The sequence below is a fragment of the Procambarus clarkii genome, chromosome 48, assembly GCF_040958095.1.
Source record: "Procambarus clarkii isolate CNS0578487 chromosome 48, FALCON_Pclarkii_2.0, whole genome shotgun sequence".
Lineage (NCBI taxonomy): Eukaryota > Metazoa > Arthropoda > Malacostraca > Decapoda > Cambaridae > Procambarus > Procambarus clarkii.
Genome location: NC_091197.1, coordinates 13,421,582 through 13,445,511, shown reverse-complemented (window position 1 = coordinate 13,445,511; position 23,930 = coordinate 13,421,582). Strand labels below are relative to the sequence as shown.

The following is a 23,930-nucleotide window of genomic DNA, read 5'->3' as shown; positions in this document are numbered from 1 at the left end:
AAAATCTTTGCTGCAGGACATGACAACAACAATGACAATGTTTATTCAACAGAATGTGTGTACAAATTGCAAGAAGAGCAGTTACACGATCTATAAAGCCAAAGCGTTTCGGGCAAAATAAAAAAAATCGGACATCTAGAGCTGCATTGTGGACCACCTTAGATGCAGATTTACAATTTCACCTAATCTACACACACAATTATAATTATAATGACGGCAAGTAAGGAACATTTTTGCACTGCAGCATTTATGAATTTACAGTATATTATTATAAATTGGATTTAAGTTTTTTGTTAATAAACCCGTTATTTGTATTAGCGCTGGAGGAAATGATATAGGAAGAGTTAGGAACGACGTACTAATACACAAGCTTAATACAACCACTGAATTAGCCAGAAGGGAAAGGATCCCTATCGTATGTGGTATTCTTTTAAGAACGAAAGTTGGAAACCCACGGCCGTCTATGACAAACGGAGTGAGGGAGGTGAGCTGAATATAGTAAAGCCTGCTCGTCGTATCAACATGTTTATACATTTCTGAGCATGTTATATGTTTCTGGGAATTTTTCACATTTGTGAAAAAATGCCGACTAGACAAATCGAGTAAATTGATAACTGGGAACACTTCTATAGAAAGAATGTATGTACAAGATAGGGTTGACTTAACTAGTGCTGGGAGTAACTGTTGCTTTTGTCAACTCGTTAGAATCTGTGGTTGGAGAGGTTTACATTGATTAAAACTGACCTTCCTCAGTAGAATTAATGAAAGAGCTGTGGCTGAAAATAACCCACAGGCATCAAAGTAACGACTCTCTTAATGTGCACTACAAAAATAGGAACATTAAAACCTAAACAGATGAGTTATGTGTGCTTGTGTGCAAGTGAACATTAAATATTATCATGCTAACAAGCTGGGATGGATGTAAATAAATTTGACGTGGAGTATTGGTATATCAACCAGGATATTTCTGGTTACACTTACATTTAATTTTAGAGGATAATTTATAAATAAAAGGTATATGAATCCTTACTGATTCAAGTATAAACGTGTAGCTTACACGTTTAAAACCACATTTCTGGAGCCTGCAGCTGCCTGCCTTAATTGTTGGGCTTTACTGGCAGCAACATATGGGAGGTCGAAGGGCAAGGCGCCCTTCTGGATTTCGACATAATGATATTTTAAATAATGAATCTAAAAGTTAAGGAAGAGTAAGCTTGTGTTTACCGAAATGTAAGAGCAGAAAAAAAAGTCACTGTAGGTAACTAACATACACAAGGCGATCGTCAGAGGAAGTGGGAATCATCAAAGCAAGATATACTACATGAGTTATGTTGAAAGTGTATAAGCAAATGTAGAGCTTTATTATCCCAACTTATCCCCTTTTTGCGAAAAAAGGGTATTCTCTATTCATACTAATATGTACAGGTACGACCTGCCTAAATCATATCACCGAGAATTAGGATGGATCTCAGTGAGGAAGTTCATCAGGGCGTCGACTATATATTGGTCATCATTTAGCAGGTGTTCCAGGTCGAATGGCACACGGACACCTATTATATAGGCAGTGCTGGCAAGGCCAAGGGCAATTGATGGGGACGGGTTGCAAATACACAACCCGTCCCCAAACTCATTCATCAGTTTTAACATACTGTGCAGTAGCAAAAATTCATATATAGGTTAATAGTACTGGGTATTATATAATTTTTATGTATAGTTAGGTGTTTAGGCTCTGTTGGCGATTATTTACAGTTTAACTACGTGGGTGAAGTATTTATTGCGTTGGGGTTAGAACAGAGGTAGTCAACAAAGCATTCTTCAAGAAATGATCTTGGCATGCAATGGGGCTCGTCATTGAATTGAATTGAATACAAATTGAATTGGTGAGCCAACCACGGGCTGGACGGTAGAGCGACGGTCTTACTTCATGCAAGTCTGCGTTCAATCCCCGACCATCCAAGTGGTTGGGTACCATTCCTTTCCTCCGTCCCATCCCAAATCCGTATCCTGACCCTTTCCAAGTGGCTCAGTAATAGTCGTAATGGCTTGGCACTTTCTCCTGATAGTTCCCTTCCTTTCGTTATAAGTGACTTCAGACCAAATGGTATGAGGTACTTTGAGGTCTGTAATTACGTCATACACTCAGGAATATTGGAATATATTCTTATGCTGTACCCAGATTGTTCCAGTGGAGGAAAAATACAGTATTTGCTATACAGTATTTAGAATGTGTCCCTGGAAATTCAGCTTGTTATCGATGAGGACACCAAGGAATTTACCATCAACTTTGTTACTAATTTGGATATTGTTAATTCTTAGATTAATTTAAGTTGCGGATTTATTATCAAACAAAATATAGAAAGTTTTGTCAATGTTAAGGGTGAGTTTTTTAGCAGTTAGCCAAAGATGGACTTTATTTAGTTCATTATTCACTATGACATTTAGAGCAAGAGGGTCAGGAGTCTCAGGACTGGAGAAAATGAAGGTTGTGTCATCAGCAAATAAGATTGGTTTGAGGTGTTGAGAGGCATTTGGAAGGTCATTAATGTTGATGAAAAAAAAGAGAGGTCCAAGTATGCTGCCCTGTGGAACACGAATGTTTATGGGTAGGGTAGGAGAAATGAAATAGGCTGTCAGTAAGGTAAGACTGAAGGTATTGCAGGGAGATTTATAAATTTCAAATTTCACAAATTTTCAAATTTGTAAATTTCTTGAATATAACAGATAGTTGTCTAAATTAATGGATATTTTCACGTTAAATTACGTAGCGATGTCTGATTACAAATTTAAAGAAGTAAAGAGAGAGATCTCTTAATGCCCGAAACGCTTTGCGTAATAGTGGCTTTAGGCATTGTATGTACTAGCTCTACCTATAAGTCAACCAATCTTTGTAAAAAATTCTTGTATGTATGTACCTTACCTAAATAAACATTTATTTATTTATTTATAGATGGGAAGAGGAGGGGGAGGGGAGGAGAGTAAATATATTAGCCACGTTGTGCCAACAACATTGTGCCAAGCAGAGGATCAGCAATCATTGGGAGAATAAACCCTTCATGCAAACGGCACCTAACATCAATAATAATAATAATAATAAGCGTTTTTGTTACTATAACTACCAAAAAAAAAGCGACATCAACCCGCCAATGTGTCGTGAATGTGATTGAGTTTATCCTCAGCTGTGATCTGGACCACCTGATGCTGCGAGGCGGTGGGAGAGGTTCTGGCACTGTGTCTGGCATTGTCTGTGGCACTGGGCTGGGCGTGTGGCTCGTGGCATGGCATCAGTGGTGAGTGAGGCACTGTGAGGGACACAAGATGAGGCAGCTCGCCACATACCCGGCCAGGAAGGTCTGTTTAGGGACTTCACACATACACACATTTCGTCAGTTTAAGTGATAATAAATTCAATAAGTGGAATTTGCAATTTTGTTAAGAGTTAAATGTAATGTTTTATGGAGTTAGTAAGTGTTGGCAAGTACAGAGTATTCAGATGAGTTAAATTTAGTGTAGTGACTCCAAACAGTATTTCAAATTTTGGCAACATATCCAGAGGAAATATTTAGAGTGAGTGGCTCATATTCTCTCATTATAGTTATTTTGGGTAATCTACCACTTTGAATATTTTTTATTTTAGACGAAAAAGATAATAAATATTATTTTTACACAAAACTTTAAAATATCAGGGTTCTCATCTTATGCCTTGCATCTAATCAAAGTTAATTTTTTTATATAAATAAAATGTTACCTTCATTCCCTTCTAGATAAAATATAACATATGGGCCCAGGTTTGCTGTATTTTTAGCCTAGCCAGTAGAATAAATAGCATAAGTAATTCCTAACAAAATTCTGTTAGGATTTGACACGTGTAAACTGTGTTGTGTTTTTGTCGCATTCATGAAAATCAAAGATAGGGTAAAGTTGCTGGTCTCTGAACACTTAGTAAAGTCAATCACTTTGTTAATGATTATATCTTATCTTGAGGTTATCTTGAGATGATTTCGGGGTTTTAGTGTCCCCCGGCCCGGTCCTCGACCAGGCCTCCACCCCCAGGAAGCAGCCCATGACAGCTGACTAACACTCAGGTACCTATTTTACTGCTAGGTAACAGGGGCATAGGGTGAAAGAAACTCTGCCCATTGTTTCTCGCCGGCACCTGGGATCGAACCCAGGACCACAAGTCCAGTGTGCTGTCTGCTCGGCCGACCGGCTCCCCCATATACTTTAAATGGTTGTATTATATCTACAATTTGCTTCCACAAAATAAATTATATGTAGCTTTTGAAAGAAAACTATAAGTTGTTGAAGTTCAAGTTCAAGTATGTTTATTGAGATAAAAAAGAAATACATCTCAAAGGAATAGAGTAGCTTAGGCTATTTCTACCCCTTGTCAAAACTCAAAGCCAATTGTTACGCCACATGTAAATTGCAATACAGTAATTGTATTACCTTATATCCAGTGTGTAATAATACAATTTTATGAAGTAAAATTGTTGTGAAGACAATGGTTCTGTTACCAGCATGGTCATTATGATGAAATATAATATGTATATTGAAATTTTAACAATTAATATTAAACACCCACTGCAATCTTGTTTGCACCTTTGTTTATTTATTTATTTATTTATTTATTTATTTATTTATTTATTTATTTATTTATATACAAGAAGGTACATTGGGATTGTGAGGATACATAGCATAGTAATTACATTCTTGTAAAGCCACTAGTACGCACAGTGTTTCGGGCTGGCACCTTTTGTGCCCTGTGTATATAATCCTTTTGCATTACCACTTGCAGGATGAACACTGGAGTACAATAAATTAATGTTTACTGTCATTAATACAGTAATACAAAATATATACAATTCTTGTCCTATCCCAGGAATCAATACTAGAACCAATGGGTTGTTAGCTGTTGCCTTAACTACTTTGTAGGAGGTTTTTTCACAAGTGGATGACACCAGGTATCTTTACCCTATATATTTAGCCTGACCTTACCTTAATTCCTGACAAATGTGTAGAGGCTCACTTCCAGTATACATTTTGTAGATATATATTTTTTTATTTTTACATAAGGTAAGCTAATTTATTTTTTTGTAGGCTTCATATAAATTAGGCTCAAGAAAATAGATCTTACTACTCCTGCATTCAGCACATTTCAGTGTAACGAGTGGTATGTCTTAAATGCATGTTGTTTTGTATGGGATTCATAACAATGTTTTTTTTCTGTATAATATTGTTCCTGTATAACCATCTTATTCTGTACTGTGATTAAATACCATGTAATACTTTTGTGTAACATTTTGTTATCTGAAAATAGCTTTACTGTATTATTGTTTCTGTGGAGGACCCCTTCGTAAATCCCAGAGCTTGGCTTAGCTCTGGTACCTCCAAGCCTTAGCTAAACACACCAGGCCTGGGAAATCCATCCATTGCCTATCAGAAGCCAAGATCAGTCTGGCTGATTCTGATACATGGGGAGATTAGGGATAAAAAATCTACCCAAAACTCGGAAAAACTCACTAGATGTTTTGGTGTACCAAAACAAGTGACTGCTGGGGAAAAAATTAGACACCCTTGAAAAATAAGGCAAATGATCATTGCTGTGGAGTTGATTCCCTAACTGTGAGGAGCCTGACCACCTCCACCAGATGGCAGTCCAGGTCACCTGGGTCCTCAGCCAGCCAGTCTATTTCCTCACTCTGCAACCACCTATGCAGTCAAATAGTTAGTCAATTTCTGATCCCTAAGTTCCTCTTGTCTCGTACAGTGAGGCAGATTCTGGTCCTAGCTCCCGATAAGTGATGGGTATTGAAGGTTCGGTGTATTTTGCTAAGACTTTATGGTATTAGAGAAAAGCAAAGCTAATGTTGTAGAGCTATCTGGGGTCCATTAAAATAGTAATTTTACTACAATTAATTCAGTGCTTGATTTTTCTAGTAATTGTATAATTAATACAGCTGAATTCAGCATAAGTTTTCCTGGAAATATTCAAAATCTTTTATGGAAGTTGCTTTTTATTCCCTTTCAACTGGTATGCAGTTCATGCTAGAAGAGTCAAGTAATAGAAAGGCCAGTTTATACTTGTGATTATGATTAAAATTAATATAGCTATGCTAATCCTTCTTGGAGTGATAGCTTCAGTTATGTATTCCTTGTTTCTTGTTGCACTTAATTTGTATGTACAGAATTTATTTAATTTTGCAGGTAATGGATCAGCAGAAGGTGGCCAAAGGAAATATTCTTCTTACTGCAACACCTTTTGTGCATGTTTTGAGTGGATCTCTCAAAGGGCTCTATTGTGATTACTGCTTAAAAAAGTATGTTCGAGGAAATGTTTCATGATAATTAGGGGTGTGAATGGTGCTCAAAGAGAATAGCTAATAGGGGTATAAATGGCAGTGTATAGATCTACTGATGGTTTTGGTCTTAAATATGACTTGTAGAAAGGTGGAATGCTTGAGTTTAATTAGGTCTAACAATTCTCTAATCACCTGTACTTTCTAATCGAATGTGTTTCTTATGCTACTTTATTCTGCATACTGTCATTTCTTTTTTTTATATGTTGATGTTTTTAGCCCCTAGTAGATGACTTAGTTTGAGTTCCCTTATTTTTTATACAACTAATTCTGGATTAGAAATGTCCTGTTAATTGTTTGCTATATGTTTCTTCATTTTGTTATTGCAAGATTGTGAAAGGAAATAACATGTTGGTGGGTATTTGGGGAGTTCAGTGATTTTACCTTGGGAACACTGGGGAAGTATTCTTTTCAACTTATTTATGACACATGTAACAGGAATTACTGAGAGGGCTCCTTGGCAGCTCCTTGTTACTAGCTACCTGGATAGCTCCACGCAATTTAATCCACACCAGGTCCTTGCGAGTCATTGTAAGCTTACCAAAGGGATTGTATATAGCATCTCCTGCAAAGAGCAAGAGACACTAGATCACCCTAATTAAGAACAGGCCACAGAAAGGTAGGCAAGTCAAAACAGATACTCAGCAAGGCAAACAAGCATAGAAAAGGAGACTGGAAACAGAGTGAACCACCTGTTTCTGAAGCAGTTCACTTATTAATTACACCTGCGTACTCTCAGGTGGCCATGTGTCTAGTGTGTGTCGATCCCCAGTTAAACAGCCTTGGTCATTTTGCCTGGTGTGATGTAGTTATATATTGTGGTTATGCTCCTCATTCAAGGTACAGCACTCTTCGAGTCCCAGTTTTTCAGATAACTGTTAGCCATTTTGGACATTTTGGACTGGGTCCAGTGCATGTCATTTGTTTGTGTACTCATTCTGTACTTTTGCTTCATGTGTATGTATATTTATTCCTCCCTTCTTGTATTGACTAACTTTCTATAAAAGAAGTGTATGATTATGATTAACTGTTCACCTCCAACTGCTTGTGCCTAAAGTGATGAATCCTAGATGTCTGCTGGTGTTTCCTCTGCCCAGCCAGGGTTGTCTTTCCTGATGAATTCAGGTGGATGTCCCTAAAAGGCCATAGTCCTGAGGAAGGAGCCTCACCCAAATAATGCATGGGTCTTTGCCTCCTCTGTGAGGTTTTAAAGCTTGTGGCAGTTGGGATATTCTTCCTTGAGGGTTGCACAGGGAGCGTGCATGTACTTTTTAAGATTCATCCTATTTTAAGTGGCATCCTATCAGGGGTGAGTGATCTTTCTTGGTGGCCAGCTCGGCCTTGGTTTCAGGTGCTGCTTGCTTGGTTTCCTAACCCAGGCCCCAGGAACATTCACCAAACACCAGATGCCAGTATTTGGAGAATGTTCCTGGGACTTGGTGCTCTTGTGTGGTTCTTGTGAGCTTTCCAGCTCTCTAGGCTGGGAGTCTTGTCTTTGTCCTGAGTCCTGTGTTGCTGCCTTTTGAGTTTCCATGTGTTTTCCTTCTCCAGACGTATTTAGCGTCAAGATGCCACATGGGGCTTACCCAGAAAACTGGCATGAAATGTAATGAAACACCAGTTTCTGGGTGTGCCCCAGTGGCTCCCTGATCCCCTCCCTCCCTTCTGGGATGTTGGGTAGAACTACATCTACCCTAGAACTGAGAGCTCAGATTCCAGCAGGCAATAAACTGCTACCCACCTCACCCCAAATAAGTCAAGGAGGTGAGGTGAACAACCTCGCACTAGTTCTGAGAGAATTCAATATTTTGTTTATATAGCAGGAGAAATTTCAGCCAATTTTGAGGCTTGAGGCTCAAGGCTCTTGAGGCATACTGGAGTGGAACGATATGGAAGAAAATGCAGAATAGAACTAGTGAAGAGCAGGGGTGCCATAGGCACAATCAGAGAACACTGTATAAACATCAGAGGTCCGCGGTTGTTCAACATCCTCCCAGCGAGCATAAGAAATATTGCCGGAACAACCGTTGACATCTTCAAGAGAAAACTAGGTAATTTTCTCCAAGGAGTGCCGGACCAACCAGGCTGTGGTGGATATGTGGGCCTGCGGCCACTGCAAGCAACAGCCTGGTGGACCAAACTCTCACAAGTTAAGCCTAGCCTCGGGCCGGGCTTGGGGAGTAGAACTACTCCCAGATCCCCATCAACCAAATATCAACCAGGTAACCAGGTCTCTCATGAATCCAGCAATAGTTTGTTTTGCCTCACTGGCTTTCTGGTTGTCTTCCCCGGTGAGGTGGTGAAAATAAATGTCACGGATCCCTGCACATCTGTAAAGGGGGCCAGGGTTTTGGCTCTGGTTTCCAGTAGAACTGAACAGTTTATGTGATCCTGATGGTGGGAACTATCTCAGTATATATCTTCAAGGAGCCACTTCGGCACACCCAGAAATTGGCGTTTCATTATATTCAACACTGATTTTTAGGGGGACATTCAATATGTAAGGTGACTAAATACTATGCATGTGCCACGTCCCTTGGTTGTAAGTTCATTTTTTATCTAGTTTTTATGAAATGATTGCTCTCTAAATATTCATTCTGGCTTAGCACTTTCTCCTCATAATTACTTGACCTTTGAAGTACAATATTGCTTTGAAGTTTAACTTAATTCACTAATCTCTTCATGCTTTGTGAGGTGTTTCCTAGCTTATATAAAACAAATTATATCATTGTTTTAATTCAAATTTATCATATCCTTTTGTATGTTGTACTATTAAATGTTAACTTGTGTAATGCAACATGGTGCTCTTGGGCTTATAATTTAATGTTGGCTCGTGTAGTTTCACAGCATCATTGTACATTGTGAAAGACTATAGGAACTGGGCTCTTTATAGTGTGCTAAAAAATAATAATACAATAAAACACGTATTGTGTACATAAACTTAATAAGTGTAAATTAAAAAGAGAATTGGGTAAATGTGGTTCCAGCATAGAAATAAAGTTGTTGGTTTATGGCTAGGTTGTTGTATGACATAATAGATGAGAGTTTGGCAGTGGGTTTTAAGTGTAGGTGGAAAACCTGATAGAGTTCAGATAGTAGCTTTCTCGCGTAGTCCAGTAGGACATCTGCAGTCTACTGTTATTTTTCTTTATACTAAACATTTCCTCATAAATACTCTACTGTTCTCTATCAATGTTATTACAGTACTTCTGTACATTTTCGTAATGCTATGTTATCTGCTTCAGGAAACAGGAAAATCTACAGCGCTGCTCTGGGTGTAAGGCAGAATGTTATTGCAACAAAGACTGTCAGAGGGGCTCCTGGGATATTCATCGATTTGAGTGTAAAAATCTTCAGCGTATATATCCCCTTATTCCTCCGGATACTGCAAAGCTTATTGCTAAGGTTATATTTAGACTTAAGGTAACTATAAAAGTAGAACCATTACAGTATTTTGCAAAATAATAATAACAATAATATTGACAGGCCTATGAAGAGCACTTGCACGTAAATATTTAGAGATTTCCTCTTAAACTTTTGTTGATGTTTAATTTAACAAAGGTTTAACTCAAAGATTATCTAATTTGTAATTAATATTCCATTATAGGCAGCCTGTATTTTGTGTGCAATGGGATTTGGAAACTGCACATTGTGATTTAATTTTATACAAAGTTTAGAAAATAGTTGATTATTTTTATTTACATTGGATTGGGTGCAGATTATTGGATGAGCCTCATCATTGGTTGTCAGGTTCATAAGCTCACTGCACTTTCTGTGTTTTATGAGCTGTTTGGATTGCAGGCACATCTGCATAATCCAGATTATGTTGTTCTGGACCCGACTTAGATTTCCATGAAATCTGGGTTTCCAGAGATTTGACCTTTTTTGGGCTATTATTCCACAAATTTTCTGAATTTTTCTTGAAGGAAGTGATGCTATAAATGTTAATGCATATTTTCATGCACAAATAATATATAAATAATGATTTTACATAACTATAAATAATCAGCACACAGAGAGTAATCACACTAACTTGATGTATCAATGAGAAATTCCATAGGAACCATGATGAGGATTTGAACTTATGCGGTGGGTGTTCCCATGCACATGCCCTAGTCAACTAGGCCACGTTATGGCCACGACCATGTCGCAGCCTAGTTGACTAGGGTGTGTGTGCGGGAACACCCTCCGCATTGGTTCGAATCCTCATCACAGCTCCTACGGTTTTTCTCACTACTGTATAAAAATAATTATGTATGATAAACTATTTGCTCTATTACAGTTTTGTAGCACAGGCTGGTCTTCATAACATAAGAGGCAGAAAAATGCATTTACAGCATTATGACATGCAAACTATTAAATTTCTGCAGTCACCCTGAGCCAGCCTTTAAGTCCTCAATAACTATGCTCATTGTACTATTCTCAGTTACAAACTGATTTGTAATCAGAATTTTGATTTGTATGGGTTGAGCTGTACACAGATTTCTTTCAGTGCAATTACCACACAAAATGAGGGCTGCCTTTATATCCATATGTATCTTCCCAGAATCTAGTGTATTGTGTACTGCTTATTACAGTACTTAAGATTATATCAAGACTTGCCATTTTCAAGTTACACACTTGACTGCTCCCTAAGGCAAAGCCCCTTTTAGTCCATTTGGAAAGGACTCATGCAGTCATCAAGAGGAAAAATCCTTCATGCAAACTGCATATATCGCAAAGAAGAAGAAAAAGAAGGAAGAAAGAGCAGGGCCAATATTCTGCGCCAATGCAATAGGGATTTTTCATGGGTCCCTGTTGGATCATACTGTTGCTAGGGAGGTTGTGGAAACATTCTGATTCCAGGCCAGATTGATCTTTAGGAGGTTCATTTGTAATTACTCAATTGTTATTTTACCAGCATTAATAAATTCAATTAAGTTTTAATATTACCTAAGCAAATAATAACAATATGTTCACTGTAAAATTTTAACTTCTTATTATACCTAAAACAAACTTTAATGATACAGGGTATGTCATGCAATTCCATCTCTTATGGCTGCCTTGACAATGAATGTTTCTGCAGGTAACCATACAGTTATACAATTATGACTATTCAGGATTGCCCTTAAATAACTTACTTGCTGATGAATTAAATCTATCAGTGGGTCCATCAAGGTTGTGTTGTGTTCCCCTTGTATTGCACTGCCCATTTGTTGTGCAATTAGTATTGCAGTACTGTATATATATTATTTTGTTTTCTCTCTTTCTTTGGGATAATTAAATTTGCAGTTCCTTAATTTTCTTGTTTTTCTCCCTCCTGTATCTTGATTTTAATGAAAAGTAAAGACAGTCAACAATATAGGTGATAAATACAGATAATTTTTTATTTTAATGCAGACTGGGGGTGACAGGGTAGAAGAGAAAGTTACGGAAAGGACGAGAAGAAAATTTAAGGATCTAATGAACCGTAAGAACTATACTTTGCATTTTAGTTAATGATTAGTTTGGTAATGACCACTGGTTCTACTGTATTATGAATATATATCTTGTAGCATTCTCAAAGGAGAATAGTACAGTATTGTACACATATATATAACAAAATAAAAAGTCTCTCTATGCCATGCATTTCTATCCTACATTAGGTTTAAAATTCTAATTGAACTAGTGAAGAGAGAGTACACTGTTGTAAGTTTTATTTACTTGCATACTGAGCCAGTTACAGAAGGACAAAAGAATTGTAAGAGCTCTTGCTTTTATTCATAAAAGTTCATATTCCTATACAGTACTGTACAAATCTTTGGTGCAGATCATGTGAAAATTAGAATTTATATGTAATTGGGACATTTGACCAGTATTTCTTGTAATATTTTATTTTGGCCTTCTCAATTTTTGTTCAGATTACACCGATTTAAAGACTGATAAAAAGCGTCAAGAGCACCTGACTTCTCTTGTGGTCGTCCTGGGCAAGTATATTGGAGCAGAAAATCTTCCCAATGAAGTTGATCTTCAGGGCATCTATGGCAGGGTAGGCTACAGTGTCCTTCCACACCTTCACATGGTCTCTATTTGACATTTGTTAATCAAGTATATTTGACAATTTAAACTATTGCTCTAATGCATGCAAGATTTTTACCTATTTATAATATTCTCTTGACTTATAAGAGGGTCTGTTATAAGTCTAGTCACTCTGAGCTTAAATTTTGGAGCCAACTTCTGACTTATAGGCTGGTTGACTGTAATTCATGGACCTACTGTAAAATCTATACAACTTGAGTTTGTCAGAATATATTCAAAATCAAAATACTGTACTGTACTGTATTTCATCGTGTTTTCATTATTTAAAGATCAATTTTTGTTTAAATGTTTTGAATGTACAGTACTACCATGCTGCTAATTATCTTTATTAACTTTATTTTATAATCATATATCTTTTTTTATTGACTGATAAATAATAAAATTATGTATTTCAGATCTGTGTTAATAGTTTCAGTATTACTGACCCCGACTTGAACACAGTTGGGACTGGTGTGTACCTGGCAGCTTCGGTATTTGATCATTCCTGTCAACCAAATGCCTATGTTACTTTTGAGGGCACGCGCCTTACATGCCGCTCATTGGTTGACATGCCATGTCTTGATTTTGCTAAGGTTAGTTGGAAGTAATAGAACTTCTCTGTCCATCTTTATACAATGTGTTCTCACTTGAACGAACTATATGGAGGCGAGGCTGATTCATTGACAAGGGATTTCGTTCAACCCTTCATACCCTTGGCAACCCCCCACTCCCCTCCCTGAAAAAAAGTCAATTTGCTTATATCTGTTATGTTTATATAGGTTTGTGGTTTACCTTGCCAGGAGTGTAGTGAAATATCTTTATAATACTGTAACCAAGAAGCACATTTAGGTAAATGTTAATCCATCATAAGCCATCTTTTGTTATGAGTTTTAAGCAAAACTCATTTATTTACTTTATTTCATGTTTTTTCTTTGTGTTTTTTGAAAAGAAACGCGTTCTCTGCTTTTTGTTGGAGTCCTTTGGTGATGGATACTTCATTTGACTAGCTCGGGATGCAACATGCCTTCTGTCCTGTTACTACTGTGCAATATTATTTGTGTGCTACTTATGCTTCCTGAGTTGTAGCTCTCTCTTTGTCACTCCTGTTTCCTTGGTGCCCTGTACCAAGGCCAGGCTCTCTCATGTTATTCATTGGGTAGTTTGGTTTAGCCAGTCTGGTATGTATCCACATACACATAATGTGTGTGTACACAATTAACGCTTGTCTTTTCTTTTTCAGATTAGAATAAGTTATATTGATGTCATGAATTCTACTATGGACCGCAAGAATGAATTGCACAGACGATACTATTTCTGGTGTGACTGTAAATTTTGTCATGATCCTGAGCGAGACAGACTGATGTCATCTATCAATTGTGGTTAGTGCCAAGATTTATTTCCTTTGCTATAGTTCATTTTTGTTTGAATTTTAAGTCTTTTCTGGGAAGGCCCTTTTAGTAGCTCCTTGGAGCTTACATGTTGGTACTCCATAGCCAAGCCTTAGAAATTGTACCAAGTTTCTGAGATGCATGATGACCTTCTTGGAATAATGATCAGAACCTGGCTGTCTTCTTATTTAAAAAAGGTTGAACTGTATGTACACCAATGAAATTTAAGATGCAGTTGTATAAGCAAAGTAATAAAAACACAATTGAAATTCATATTTAGCAGTATAATCGGCACAATGAAAGTAGAAGATACTGATTACTTTTTCATGACCTTGGCAAACGTCCAAATGCATATACTGTATCTGATATTGTTAATACAACAAACTCCGCAAACTTTGAAACGGGAATACACAATATGCACTCAGCTCACGGCTCAGATGGAAGTGCAAAATATGACCGTGATGGGCACTCAGTATAATATAGAGAAAAACTCTGGAACTATAGAAAAGGCCCCCACTACACAAGGAAGGTTGTAAAACATTAGCAAAAAATTACAAAACAGTTACCCTAACATTCCACATCATCAAGGTTTTGGAAAGGTTGCATAGAAGACAGCTTACCAATTCTATGAAAAAGAATGAACTATGCAACATGGGTCCACATGCCTTTAGAACATGACAAAATTATAGGGTATTAAAATTTAAGTATGTGGGAAGAGGGAGTCAACTGATGGAACTTTAGCATATGAAACACCTCATTAGAAACCACAAATTCACCATGATCCACCAAAGTAACCCAAGCAATAAGACCTTGATATCACTTCAAGATCATATATATGTGTAACAGTGCATTAAATAATTTTTGAGTGTTTTAATTTTATTTGTATTTTTGATGCTGTGTTTTCATTCTTCATTCAGATATTTTGGGAGGGCTGTGGGCTTTTACCTCTTCAAAACCATAACCTGTTTCTTGAGTCCTCTCAATGTTGATCTAAGTAGAAGCAGGTTGGTGCATGTATTGATATACTAGTAATTACAGTATTTACCCTTTTTCTTTGTCTTTTTCAGGAAATGCTTCTTGCACAGCCCCTGTACTCATTGATGAGGATGATGATATTGATGCACCAATTGGTGCATGCACCGAGTGTGGCTATAACAACTTGAGCACTGAAACAAGAAGGAAGTATTGCAGCATTGCCAATCATTGTCGAGAGCAATTGGAAACAATGAAAGATAAATATTGTATCCTTTTCGTAAAATATGCTTTTTAGTAAAGTGTATGTAGAAATGCAAAAGTTACAAAATAGTTACAAGGCTTAAAGAAACATTATCAATAATAAGTAATTATTTTATACTTTTATTGGATATGAGAATGTGTCTCACAAAGTGACCAGCAATATAAGTTTAACAATGGTGATGAAAGTAACCCTCTATGTAAACCACAACCAAAGTCAAACCATCAAGAAAAAAGGGCATGTCAGCCAGCCAGGACAAAGCAGGGACCACATGATGCAGTCAACACAGAAAAAGAGGTTCAAATCTCATGTGAGGTACTGAAACAGGCCAGAAAGGGCACTGATGTAGTGCTGTGGGGCAAGAGGTTGGGGCAACCCCATAAGCAAGGTTGAAATGTCGAATGGTACACAGAACCAATCAATGGAGGAGGGCTACTGAGTAAAGAAATGCACAACACAACGGTGAATAAGAAAAAGCAGGTCCCAGAAGATAAAAAAAACTTCAAGAAGAACAGCTTGGAAAAGAGCACAAAGCACCCATGGGCTCATCTCAATTCCAGAAGCCAGCCATGACAACCCAGGGGCAGAGCCATTTTACCATGCTTAATGCTAAGGATAGAAGGTGACATCCTATGGAGAGGGAAAGGAGGAAATAAGCACTTGGGAAGCACCCACACCTCCGGTGGGAAAAGGCGGCTCAACTGCCTCCGTTGTCAAATCCATGGGGCCAACACCTCCCACCTCCCCGTGACCCCCCTTCCCCCTGGAGCTGACAAAGCTACACTCTCAGTGAGAAAATACCCACCCGGACTTCAAAACCTGCAGATACACTAGAGATAGGGTCAGACCAAATACAAAGTGAACCACTCCCACACAATGGGGTCTTCTCTGGGGCATCCAAATGATCACCACGCTGATGACCCGAAAATGGGAAAGCCAGACCCTTACCCTCATCGAGCCTTGGCCCCAGGCCGAGCCCGGAGAGTAGAAGAACTCCCAAATCCTCTCCAGGTATGCTAGACCCATAAAGTGGCAGCTGCCTCGTAAGCCTCAAAAAGAGAGCAGCTGAAAAAGAATGGAAACTGAACGTGTACAAAGGGCAGGAATCCAGGCTGAAGGTGGCATAGACCCTACAGGCAGCTAGGCAGAGGCAGAGAATGACTGTTGGCCTGTAGCAGGACTGACGAGCACCCTACAAACTCATACGTGGCGAATGTGGATTTTAGGTAGAGATAAAAATGAGCCATGGCATAGCCTGCTGGGAAACTACTAAGGTTTGAAGTTCTAGACTACTAGGGCTCTGGTCTCCTGTAGGCCAAACTTCTGCAGCTGATGTGACCTACTAGATAGGAGCAATCTCAGTGGAATAGCTTCAGGAAGCCATCAAAAAGCTCCTCCAGAAATAATATATTAGCCTCACCCTAGTTAAACTTAAAAAGAAACTCACTTTGTGGGATGCACACATTATTCTAATATCCAATAAATTCATCAAATTATTATTTATTAATGAGAACATTTCTTTAGTCCCTGTGTCTTCGTTTTGTGGTTATTCCTGGCATATAGGGAAAATAGGGTAGTAGTGATGATTATGATGATAATGTATTATTTCTTTATAGGTGGTTATTTCCATCATAATGACAACTAATACCCTGTATTCCCTATATGCTAAGAATAAGCATAAAAGTACTATAGAAAAATAGGGTTATATATAGAATAATATGGAATCCTGTATACTTACAAGCACTACATAAAGCTACTGTAGTGTTATTACACAGCAGTGTGGTGTGGATATGTGGGCCTGCAGGCCACTCCAAGCAACAGCCTGGTGGACCAAGCTCTCTCAAGTCAAGCCTGGCCTTAGGCCGGGCTTGGGGAGAAGAACAACTCCCAGAACCCCCATCAAGCATTAATATACTGTATTCCTAACAGTACTGATACAAAAATATGTTTTCATTTATCATTGCCTCATAAGTGTGTGTAATCTAGTCTTCCTTTCTTTCCTCATTACCATAGAATTTAATTTGTTCCAATATTAATTTCAAATACTTTCTCTTGTGCTGTACATGGATTTTTCAAAGGTGTTCGATGCAGCTTCCTTCAAGATATTGGCTTTAACACTTTCGCACACAGCGCATGAGCGCCGCAGCCTTCCCAAAATGCTACCGACATTTAGGGCGAGCGTGCAGCAACACTGAAATGTGTATACTTATTTCAGTTTTTTCACCTTAATTCTCATGCTATGTCATTCCTTTTGGTATCATTGTGTTCACAATAGAATTCCCTATGGGGGTATATGCATATAAGGTCCAAAAGCCTGGCATGACCCTCCACAGCAAAGCCGAAAGTCGGCCGAACGTTATCTTGAGATGATTTCGGGGCTTTTAGTGTCCCCGCGGCCCGGTCCTCGACCAGGCCTCCACCCCCAGGAAGCAGCCCGTGACAGCTGACTAACACCCAGGTTCCTATTTTACTGCTAGGTAACAGGGGCATAGGGTGAAAGAAAATTTGCCCATTGCTTCTCGCCGGCGCCTGGGATCGAACCCAGGACCACAGGATCACAAGTCCAGTGTGCTGTCCGCTCGGCCGACCGGCCGTTACCCGTGAGCGTGCAAAAGCAGTAAAATGTGTATACTCATTTCAGTTTTCTCACCTTAATTCTCGTGCTATGTCGTTCCTCTTGGTATCAATGTGTTCGCAATAGAATTCCCTAGAGATGTATGCATATAAGGTCCAAATGCCTTAAGTCGACCAAACGTTACCCGTGAGCAAGCACCAATTAGCACACCCGCAACCTAATGTGTATATTAGGTTGCAGAAAATCCATTTTTCTATCTTCTCAATGTGTATCACATGTTCCATAACCTCCATCAAGGTAGGAAATGGAATGGTGGCGGCATTCATAACCCAAATTGTCAAGTTATATACTTCTCTTTGATCAGAGATACTGTATGTGAATTAATTTTATCAATATGTAATTATTTTATATATTAGTAAATGTAGAATTGTACCTTAACCATAAAATAGATCTTGATGTATGTAGAAGAGCATTAGAGATGCAAGGAAATCTATTTTACAAGCTGAATTTACTATGTGTTAAGCTACAGGATGCTGCTTTTGAAGCTGCAATTGGTGTTGAAAATTGGAGTTCTGCACTGGAGTATGGCATTAAAAATATTGAGGGTGTGAAGTAAGTTGTTGCAAGCATTAAACTAAATACATTCATTCATTCCATTCATTTATTCAATTCAATTAAATTCATCTGTCTCGTCTTGTTGCATTGCATGCATGCACGCATTGATGCATGCATACATTAATGCATCCACACATGCATACATTGATGCATGCACACACTCTCAAGCTCCCTCCTTCACTCGAAGGTCTCAAGGATGAGTTTTGTAATTTAAACGTAAGTATTTTCCAGAAAGGTAAGGAAATTACCAGCTTGACAGGGTAATGAGACAGGAGGCACAAATCAAGGAACTAGGGGAAGAAAAAGTGATTTTGAGAGTGAAGAGGGGTGAATTTGATGCAATTAACAGAAAAATAGGCTCATATTGTGAACAACTCAGAGTAACCTTACAGGCTAGGGCAAACATGATTAGTGTTTGTTTGGTGGTGGATAAAGAATTCTCAAGTGTCCCTTCCTCAATTTATGTAGCAGGGCCATTACCAAAAGTCTCAATCACAGTGAGGGACAGAACCTAGTGTGTTTTGTGGTCTGGGTAGACCATACGGTTACTATACATGGTTTGAGGAGCACCCAACAGTTAACTCGGAAAGAAGCATTTCAATACAGCATTTTCAACTGTATATTTACATATAATCCTCTTTCCCAATTATAGTATAATAGTATTATATTTAAATGTTGGAATTTATTGTGAGCATGGTAATTTGATGTATGTTTAGGCTTTTCTTCTTTTACAAATTCCATATATCTAAAACATTATTATACTAAGTGTGAGACTGAGTAGATGTTTATATTATACATTACTTTCTTAACCATTTAGCTAGTTCTGCTAACATTTAAAAGTCTAACTCTGCTTGGAACTCGTGAAAATATAGTAATTAACATTTGACATAAATTCCAGATTTTATTATGGAGAAAATCATCCAAACATTGGTCTTATCCTTCTGAAATTGGGCAAGATTTGTAACCACGAGCAAAAATTAGAGGATGCAATACGCTACTTCAGAGAAGCAGAGCCCATAATTCGAATAAGCCATGGAACAGCACATCCAACGTACAAAGAATTAATGTGTCTGACACAACAGGCACACGAGGAGCGAGAGTTTCTTTCACGGAAGAAGAAGCGTATAAATAACATTTCTGTGGTGAGCTGAGTGTGTGTTCTTTATTGTATGTTAACTCCATCCTAACAAGAACTTAATAAATAGTTGCAGTTAACCTTCTTTTATTAAGTACATTGGAATATTATTTTTTTGTTGTGGTTAATGCAAAGTTACTGTAATAAGCTTTTATATTTACAACTGCATGCAAGCGTTTAATCTGCGCCAATCTATTAATAGTACATACTCTAATAATAATAATAATAATGATAGATAATTATTAATTATCTATCTTGACAATGTCCCCTTACCAACCCCACCTCCCATGAATACTATCTAGTCGTTACAGGGCTTGAGGCTTGTGCAAGCTGATAATCCAGAGGGCAGTTATGTGTGGCTTATGAATCCCCCTTCAAGTCGAAGGCTAACAGGCAGTCAAGTGTAATTTAGGGTCTCTATTTTGGCCTTCAGGTAGGAGCCAGATGATGTATATCCCACCCCTTCCTCTCCTCACCTGGAATATGGAATGGGTGACAATAGTTTACTTTGTAGAGAGACTTCAGAACCTCAACTCAGCAGGACTGCCACAGTACTACAGGTGATACTCAGTTGATATCTCCACTTCATAAAGAAAGGAGCTGGGAAAATTTTAACTAGTTGAACTGACATCACATGTCATTAAAAATGTTTAGAGATTGCCATGAAGCCAAATTAAAACTTTTATGGAAAAGAATGAAATATAATTCAGATCAATATGTCTTTAGAACAAGATATTTTCTTTTATTAATAATTCATCGTGATGAAAATCATAAGAAGCATTAAAAGTAAACCAAAATGTAGATGTTATAATTACAGATTTTGCAAAATCATTTAATAAAGGTCCAGAAGTGATAGCTCATAAAATGAAGGATAAGGGAATAACAGGTAAAGTAGGGAGTTGGATTTACAATAAACTAGCAAACTGATTACAGTGTGACAGTAAATAAAATAAAATTCAGATTGAGTAAGGTGCATAGCTAATTCCTCACAAGGCACTGTTATTATTTGTAATCTTCTTTGAAGTAACGGTATAGATAAGAAATAACATAGTTTCATAGAAATAACAGTTATTTCGAAATTGTACTCAGGGGTCATATCGCATTTACAATGAATAAGTAATTATCAAAAGAAGGCACCAAACCGGAAAGGCTATGTAGCACCATCAAATGTGCAGAATAATCAGAGGGCGCTAAATATCACCAAGGATGCCAATACGAGAACAGAAACGCATAAGGCGAACGACATCAAAGGTATCTGATTCACCAAGAATTTTATCGAGGGACAAGTGACCGCGAGGGACGGTCGGAGAGCAAGACACATGCTCGTCCTGGAAGTCAGGACATTTAACAAGGATATGCACGACTGTAAGAGGGACAATATAAATTGTTATATAAACTGGAAATAATTAGTTGACTTGTTTAAAATCTTGTAGCAATTATAAATTAGAATAATCAATTCTTGTTTTAAGACATAAAGTATTTATTTTCAAGGCTCTAAAGAAAAACTTAAGCATCTAGACCTTTTACCATCTACTGTATTATATTTATGTACATGCTTCGGAAACCGACCAGTGACTTAAGTTTTGATGGACTCTATGATTACCATGCCACTCATTCTCATGCGCAGGCATCTAACCATACCACTGATTCTCATGCCTCTAACCATGCCACTCATTCTCAGGCCACTAATCATGCCACTCATTATCAGGCCTCTAACCATGCTACTCATTATCAGGCCTCTAACCAGGCGTCTCTCTTCTGCACTATGCCAACCCGAGACGATAATAAGTAGAGTCTGCACTGGGTTGCATTATTCACTCTCCGGTTCCAATTCTGTCAATACTGCTCTTAACTCTTTGTCCTTTTATGGGATAATTGTCAACTTGATCATTTACTGACGACATCAGCTTACAGTTTCGACCTTACTGGCCACAGATATTGATGCCAATATCCTCCCTATCTTGTACCATCAACAAGAAACCCACTGTTATTGTTAAAACTGTGTTCATAATCCTTGTCTAGATATCCTTATAAAGAAATAAAGATTACTAAATATAGGTCTAAAGTGCAAACATCCAGAAAGAAATATTCAGACAGGTACTTGTGCCTAAATTTCATAATCATTTGTATTCAGACATGAAGAGGAAGGGAACTATCAGGGGAAAGTGCTAAGCCATTATGACTATATAGCACTGGGAATTAGGGGTCAGGATAAGGATTTGGGATGAGACGGGGAAAGGAATGGTGCCCAACCACTTGGACGGTCGGGAATTGAACGCCGACCTGCATGAAGCGAGACCGTCGCTCTGCCGTCCAGCCCAGGTGAGTTGCATCAACATTTGTGTTTCAAGTAACATGGATCTAAGAAATGGGCTGGGAGAGTAAAAGATGTAGCTAATAAAGGTTTATTTACATAAAGCTACAAGATAAGAGAATTTATGGAAAGATAAAAAAAGCTATTACATTGTATCTGGATTTTTACGAGTTATGAGAGGTTTAAATGGTAGAGATCTATAATGAGAATGTATTGGTAAATAATTTAAATAGTAAATAAAATAGTTTGCAACTACCAGACCACATATCATTAACTTCACATATTCAGAAGTTTACATATTTATATCAATGAACTGTTACAAGCTCTTATTACATACTGACGAATTTCTCTAAAAAACAAAGTACTTCACCAGAATTTGTGTCTTAGATTTGCAGAACCACTTGTGGCTAAAGGATGTCATCAGAAGCTATGCTGGAACTGCCTGCCTGATGGAGTGTCTCTTGTCAGTAGTTGCTTGGTCCTCCTGGAGTGTTTCTTTCAGCTTCTATATTGTTTAAAGTCTTTTTCTGGGAGGGCCCCTCTCAGTAGCTTCCTGTAACTTAAGTGCTGATCTAGTCGAGCTTTAGGTCGATGCATCAGGCCTCTGAAACACTTCCTTACCTACTAGGAGACAGGATCAAAATCTGGCTCCAGCCAATGGGAGCTTAGGGATAAGAGATCAACCCGAAACTGAGAGTTCCTTCTTGGTCTTCTGAGGTGTTTGTTGTTTTTTTCTGGCTAGGGCCTTGGGCATCTGCTTCTAGGCCTTGGCCCATTATCTGTGATTGTCCTGCTGGGGATTTCTGGCCCTTGAATCTGGAGGCCGATTACTGGGGCTCTGGGTTTTGGGTCCTTTTCTTTATCTTCTCCCTGTTGGTTTATTGGCATCCCTCTGGGAATTTTTGTTTTTATTTCTTCTGTCCAGTGGGTTATCTTCATCTCGTTGCTCTGAGTGTCCTTTTTTTGTGCTAGGCTGATGCTTGGGCTTGAGGCTTTATTTTCGGTAGTCCACCTGGAAATTGGTCTTGGGTTCTGAATAAGGGGTCCCCTCAGACTCATCATGCTTGTTGCATATTGTCTTTTGGCATGGTGGTGGTGTTCCTCTACTCTGGGCCTTCACCTTCTGCCTTCTCCCTTCTTCTCTTTCAGAATTGCTGGCCTCTTCTGTAACCATTGTGAGATTGGTTACAGGAAGTCACTGAGGGGGCTTGCCAAGAAATCATGCATTGTATATTATGAAATTCACTTTTCTTGAGGGCCCTAAGTAGCATCCTATTGTAGTCAGTATTTCCTTCTTTGTGTGGACAGTCTGCTAGTGAGGGGACAGGCTGGCTGGACCCTCAGGTGACCTGGCACATCCCAATTAGGGTGTTAACCTAGTGGCAGTGATAGCTTGCTTTCTTATTAATGCAGCTGGTACTTAATTTTATTCAAGCAGGTGCTTTTTTTTGTTCTGCTTATGCTTTCTGATAGGTTTATTCTCCATTTTGTGGTGATATCTTATCCCCAAACTTCCATTGCCTTGTAGAGTGTCACATTCTGGTGCTGGCTCCTGGTAGGCAAGGGTGAGTTTCAAAGGCCTAGTGTGTCTCTCTAAAGCTTTGTTGGTCCAGCACTTAGCTACAGGGACCTACTGGGAGCCCACCAAAAGGTTGTTCATTACATTCAATGTTTAATTTTTCTTTCAGAAATACATTAATTTATATACTGTGCCATGATTATTGCATTTTAAACAATTTGCATTGTAAAAATATTAGGCATTGAGCAGTATTATAAAATACATTGTTATATGCAAACTGTTTCAATACTGTTATTTATTAGATTTGTCAGAAATAGAATCTTAATAAATTAAATGATTGGTTTGTTTTGTCCTTAAATTAATGTTTTGCATTGCTTTACTTATTACAGGCCAGCACCAAGAGTGCTGAGTGGACATTTTAAATTTATTTACTCACTTAATGAGGTCTTGTGTAATCAAGAAGTTCAGGGCAAGTCCCTGTTCAGGCCACTAGACAGATGGTAGCCTTCAGGTAGGTAAATTTGCCAGTCATCTGACCAATTGTAGAGTTGATGTAGATCTTTCTGTAGGGCCTCAATATGCTTGTTTCAAACTCAACAAGCCACAATGTAGGACCGAAAACAGGAGATTCTTTTTCACCCACCCATGGAACTGCCTACCCGCCGAAGTCGTAAATACCAAAACTGTTTTAAAATATACCTGGAATAGATCATCAAGGCAAACGGTGACAAGCTGCCGGCTTCCTGTCGTCGTCGAGA

At 38.3% G+C, this 23,930-nt stretch overlaps 1 protein-coding gene across 5 annotated transcripts; it reads left to right on the top strand.

Moving 5' to 3' along the window:
* The first annotated feature begins 29 nt into the window (after positions 1-29).
* Positions 30-23,506, top strand: LOC123764788 (histone-lysine N-methyltransferase SMYD3). 5 transcript variants are annotated; one of them, XM_069302624.1, is made up of 11 exons: positions 30-220; positions 6,205-6,317; positions 9,602-9,779; positions 11,736-11,805; positions 12,236-12,363; positions 12,809-12,985; positions 13,633-13,771; positions 14,848-15,021; positions 18,039-18,201; positions 19,103-19,346; positions 22,041-23,506. In XM_069302624.1, the coding sequence occupies exons 2-11, from the start codon at positions 6,208-6,210 to the stop codon at positions 22,062-22,064; spliced, it is 1,407 nt and encodes a 468-aa protein (XP_069158725.1). In that variant the 5' UTR covers positions 30-220; positions 6,205-6,207; the 3' UTR covers positions 22,065-23,506. The 5 variants fall into 5 exon arrangements, with proteins under 5 accessions (XP_069158725.1, XP_045608883.1, XP_045608882.1 ...); XM_045752926.2 differs by lacking the exon at positions 30-220 and adding an exon at positions 2,987-3,287; XM_045752924.2 differs by lacking the exon at positions 30-220 and adding an exon at positions 3,209-3,348.
* Positions 23,507-23,930: the final 424 nt, after the last annotated feature.

Coding starts and splice junctions, on each gene's coding strand:
- LOC123764788 (XM_045752924.2), top strand. CDS start 3,316: ATGAGGCAGCTCGCCACATACCCGGCCAGGAAG. Junction 3,349..6,204: donor CCACATACCCGGCCAGGAAG/GTCTGTTTAGGG, acceptor TTAATTTTGCAG/GTAATGGATCAGCAGAAGGT. Junction 12,364..12,808: donor TTCAGGGCATCTATGGCAGG/GTAGGCTACAGT, acceptor TATGTATTTCAG/ATCTGTGTTAATAGTTTCAG.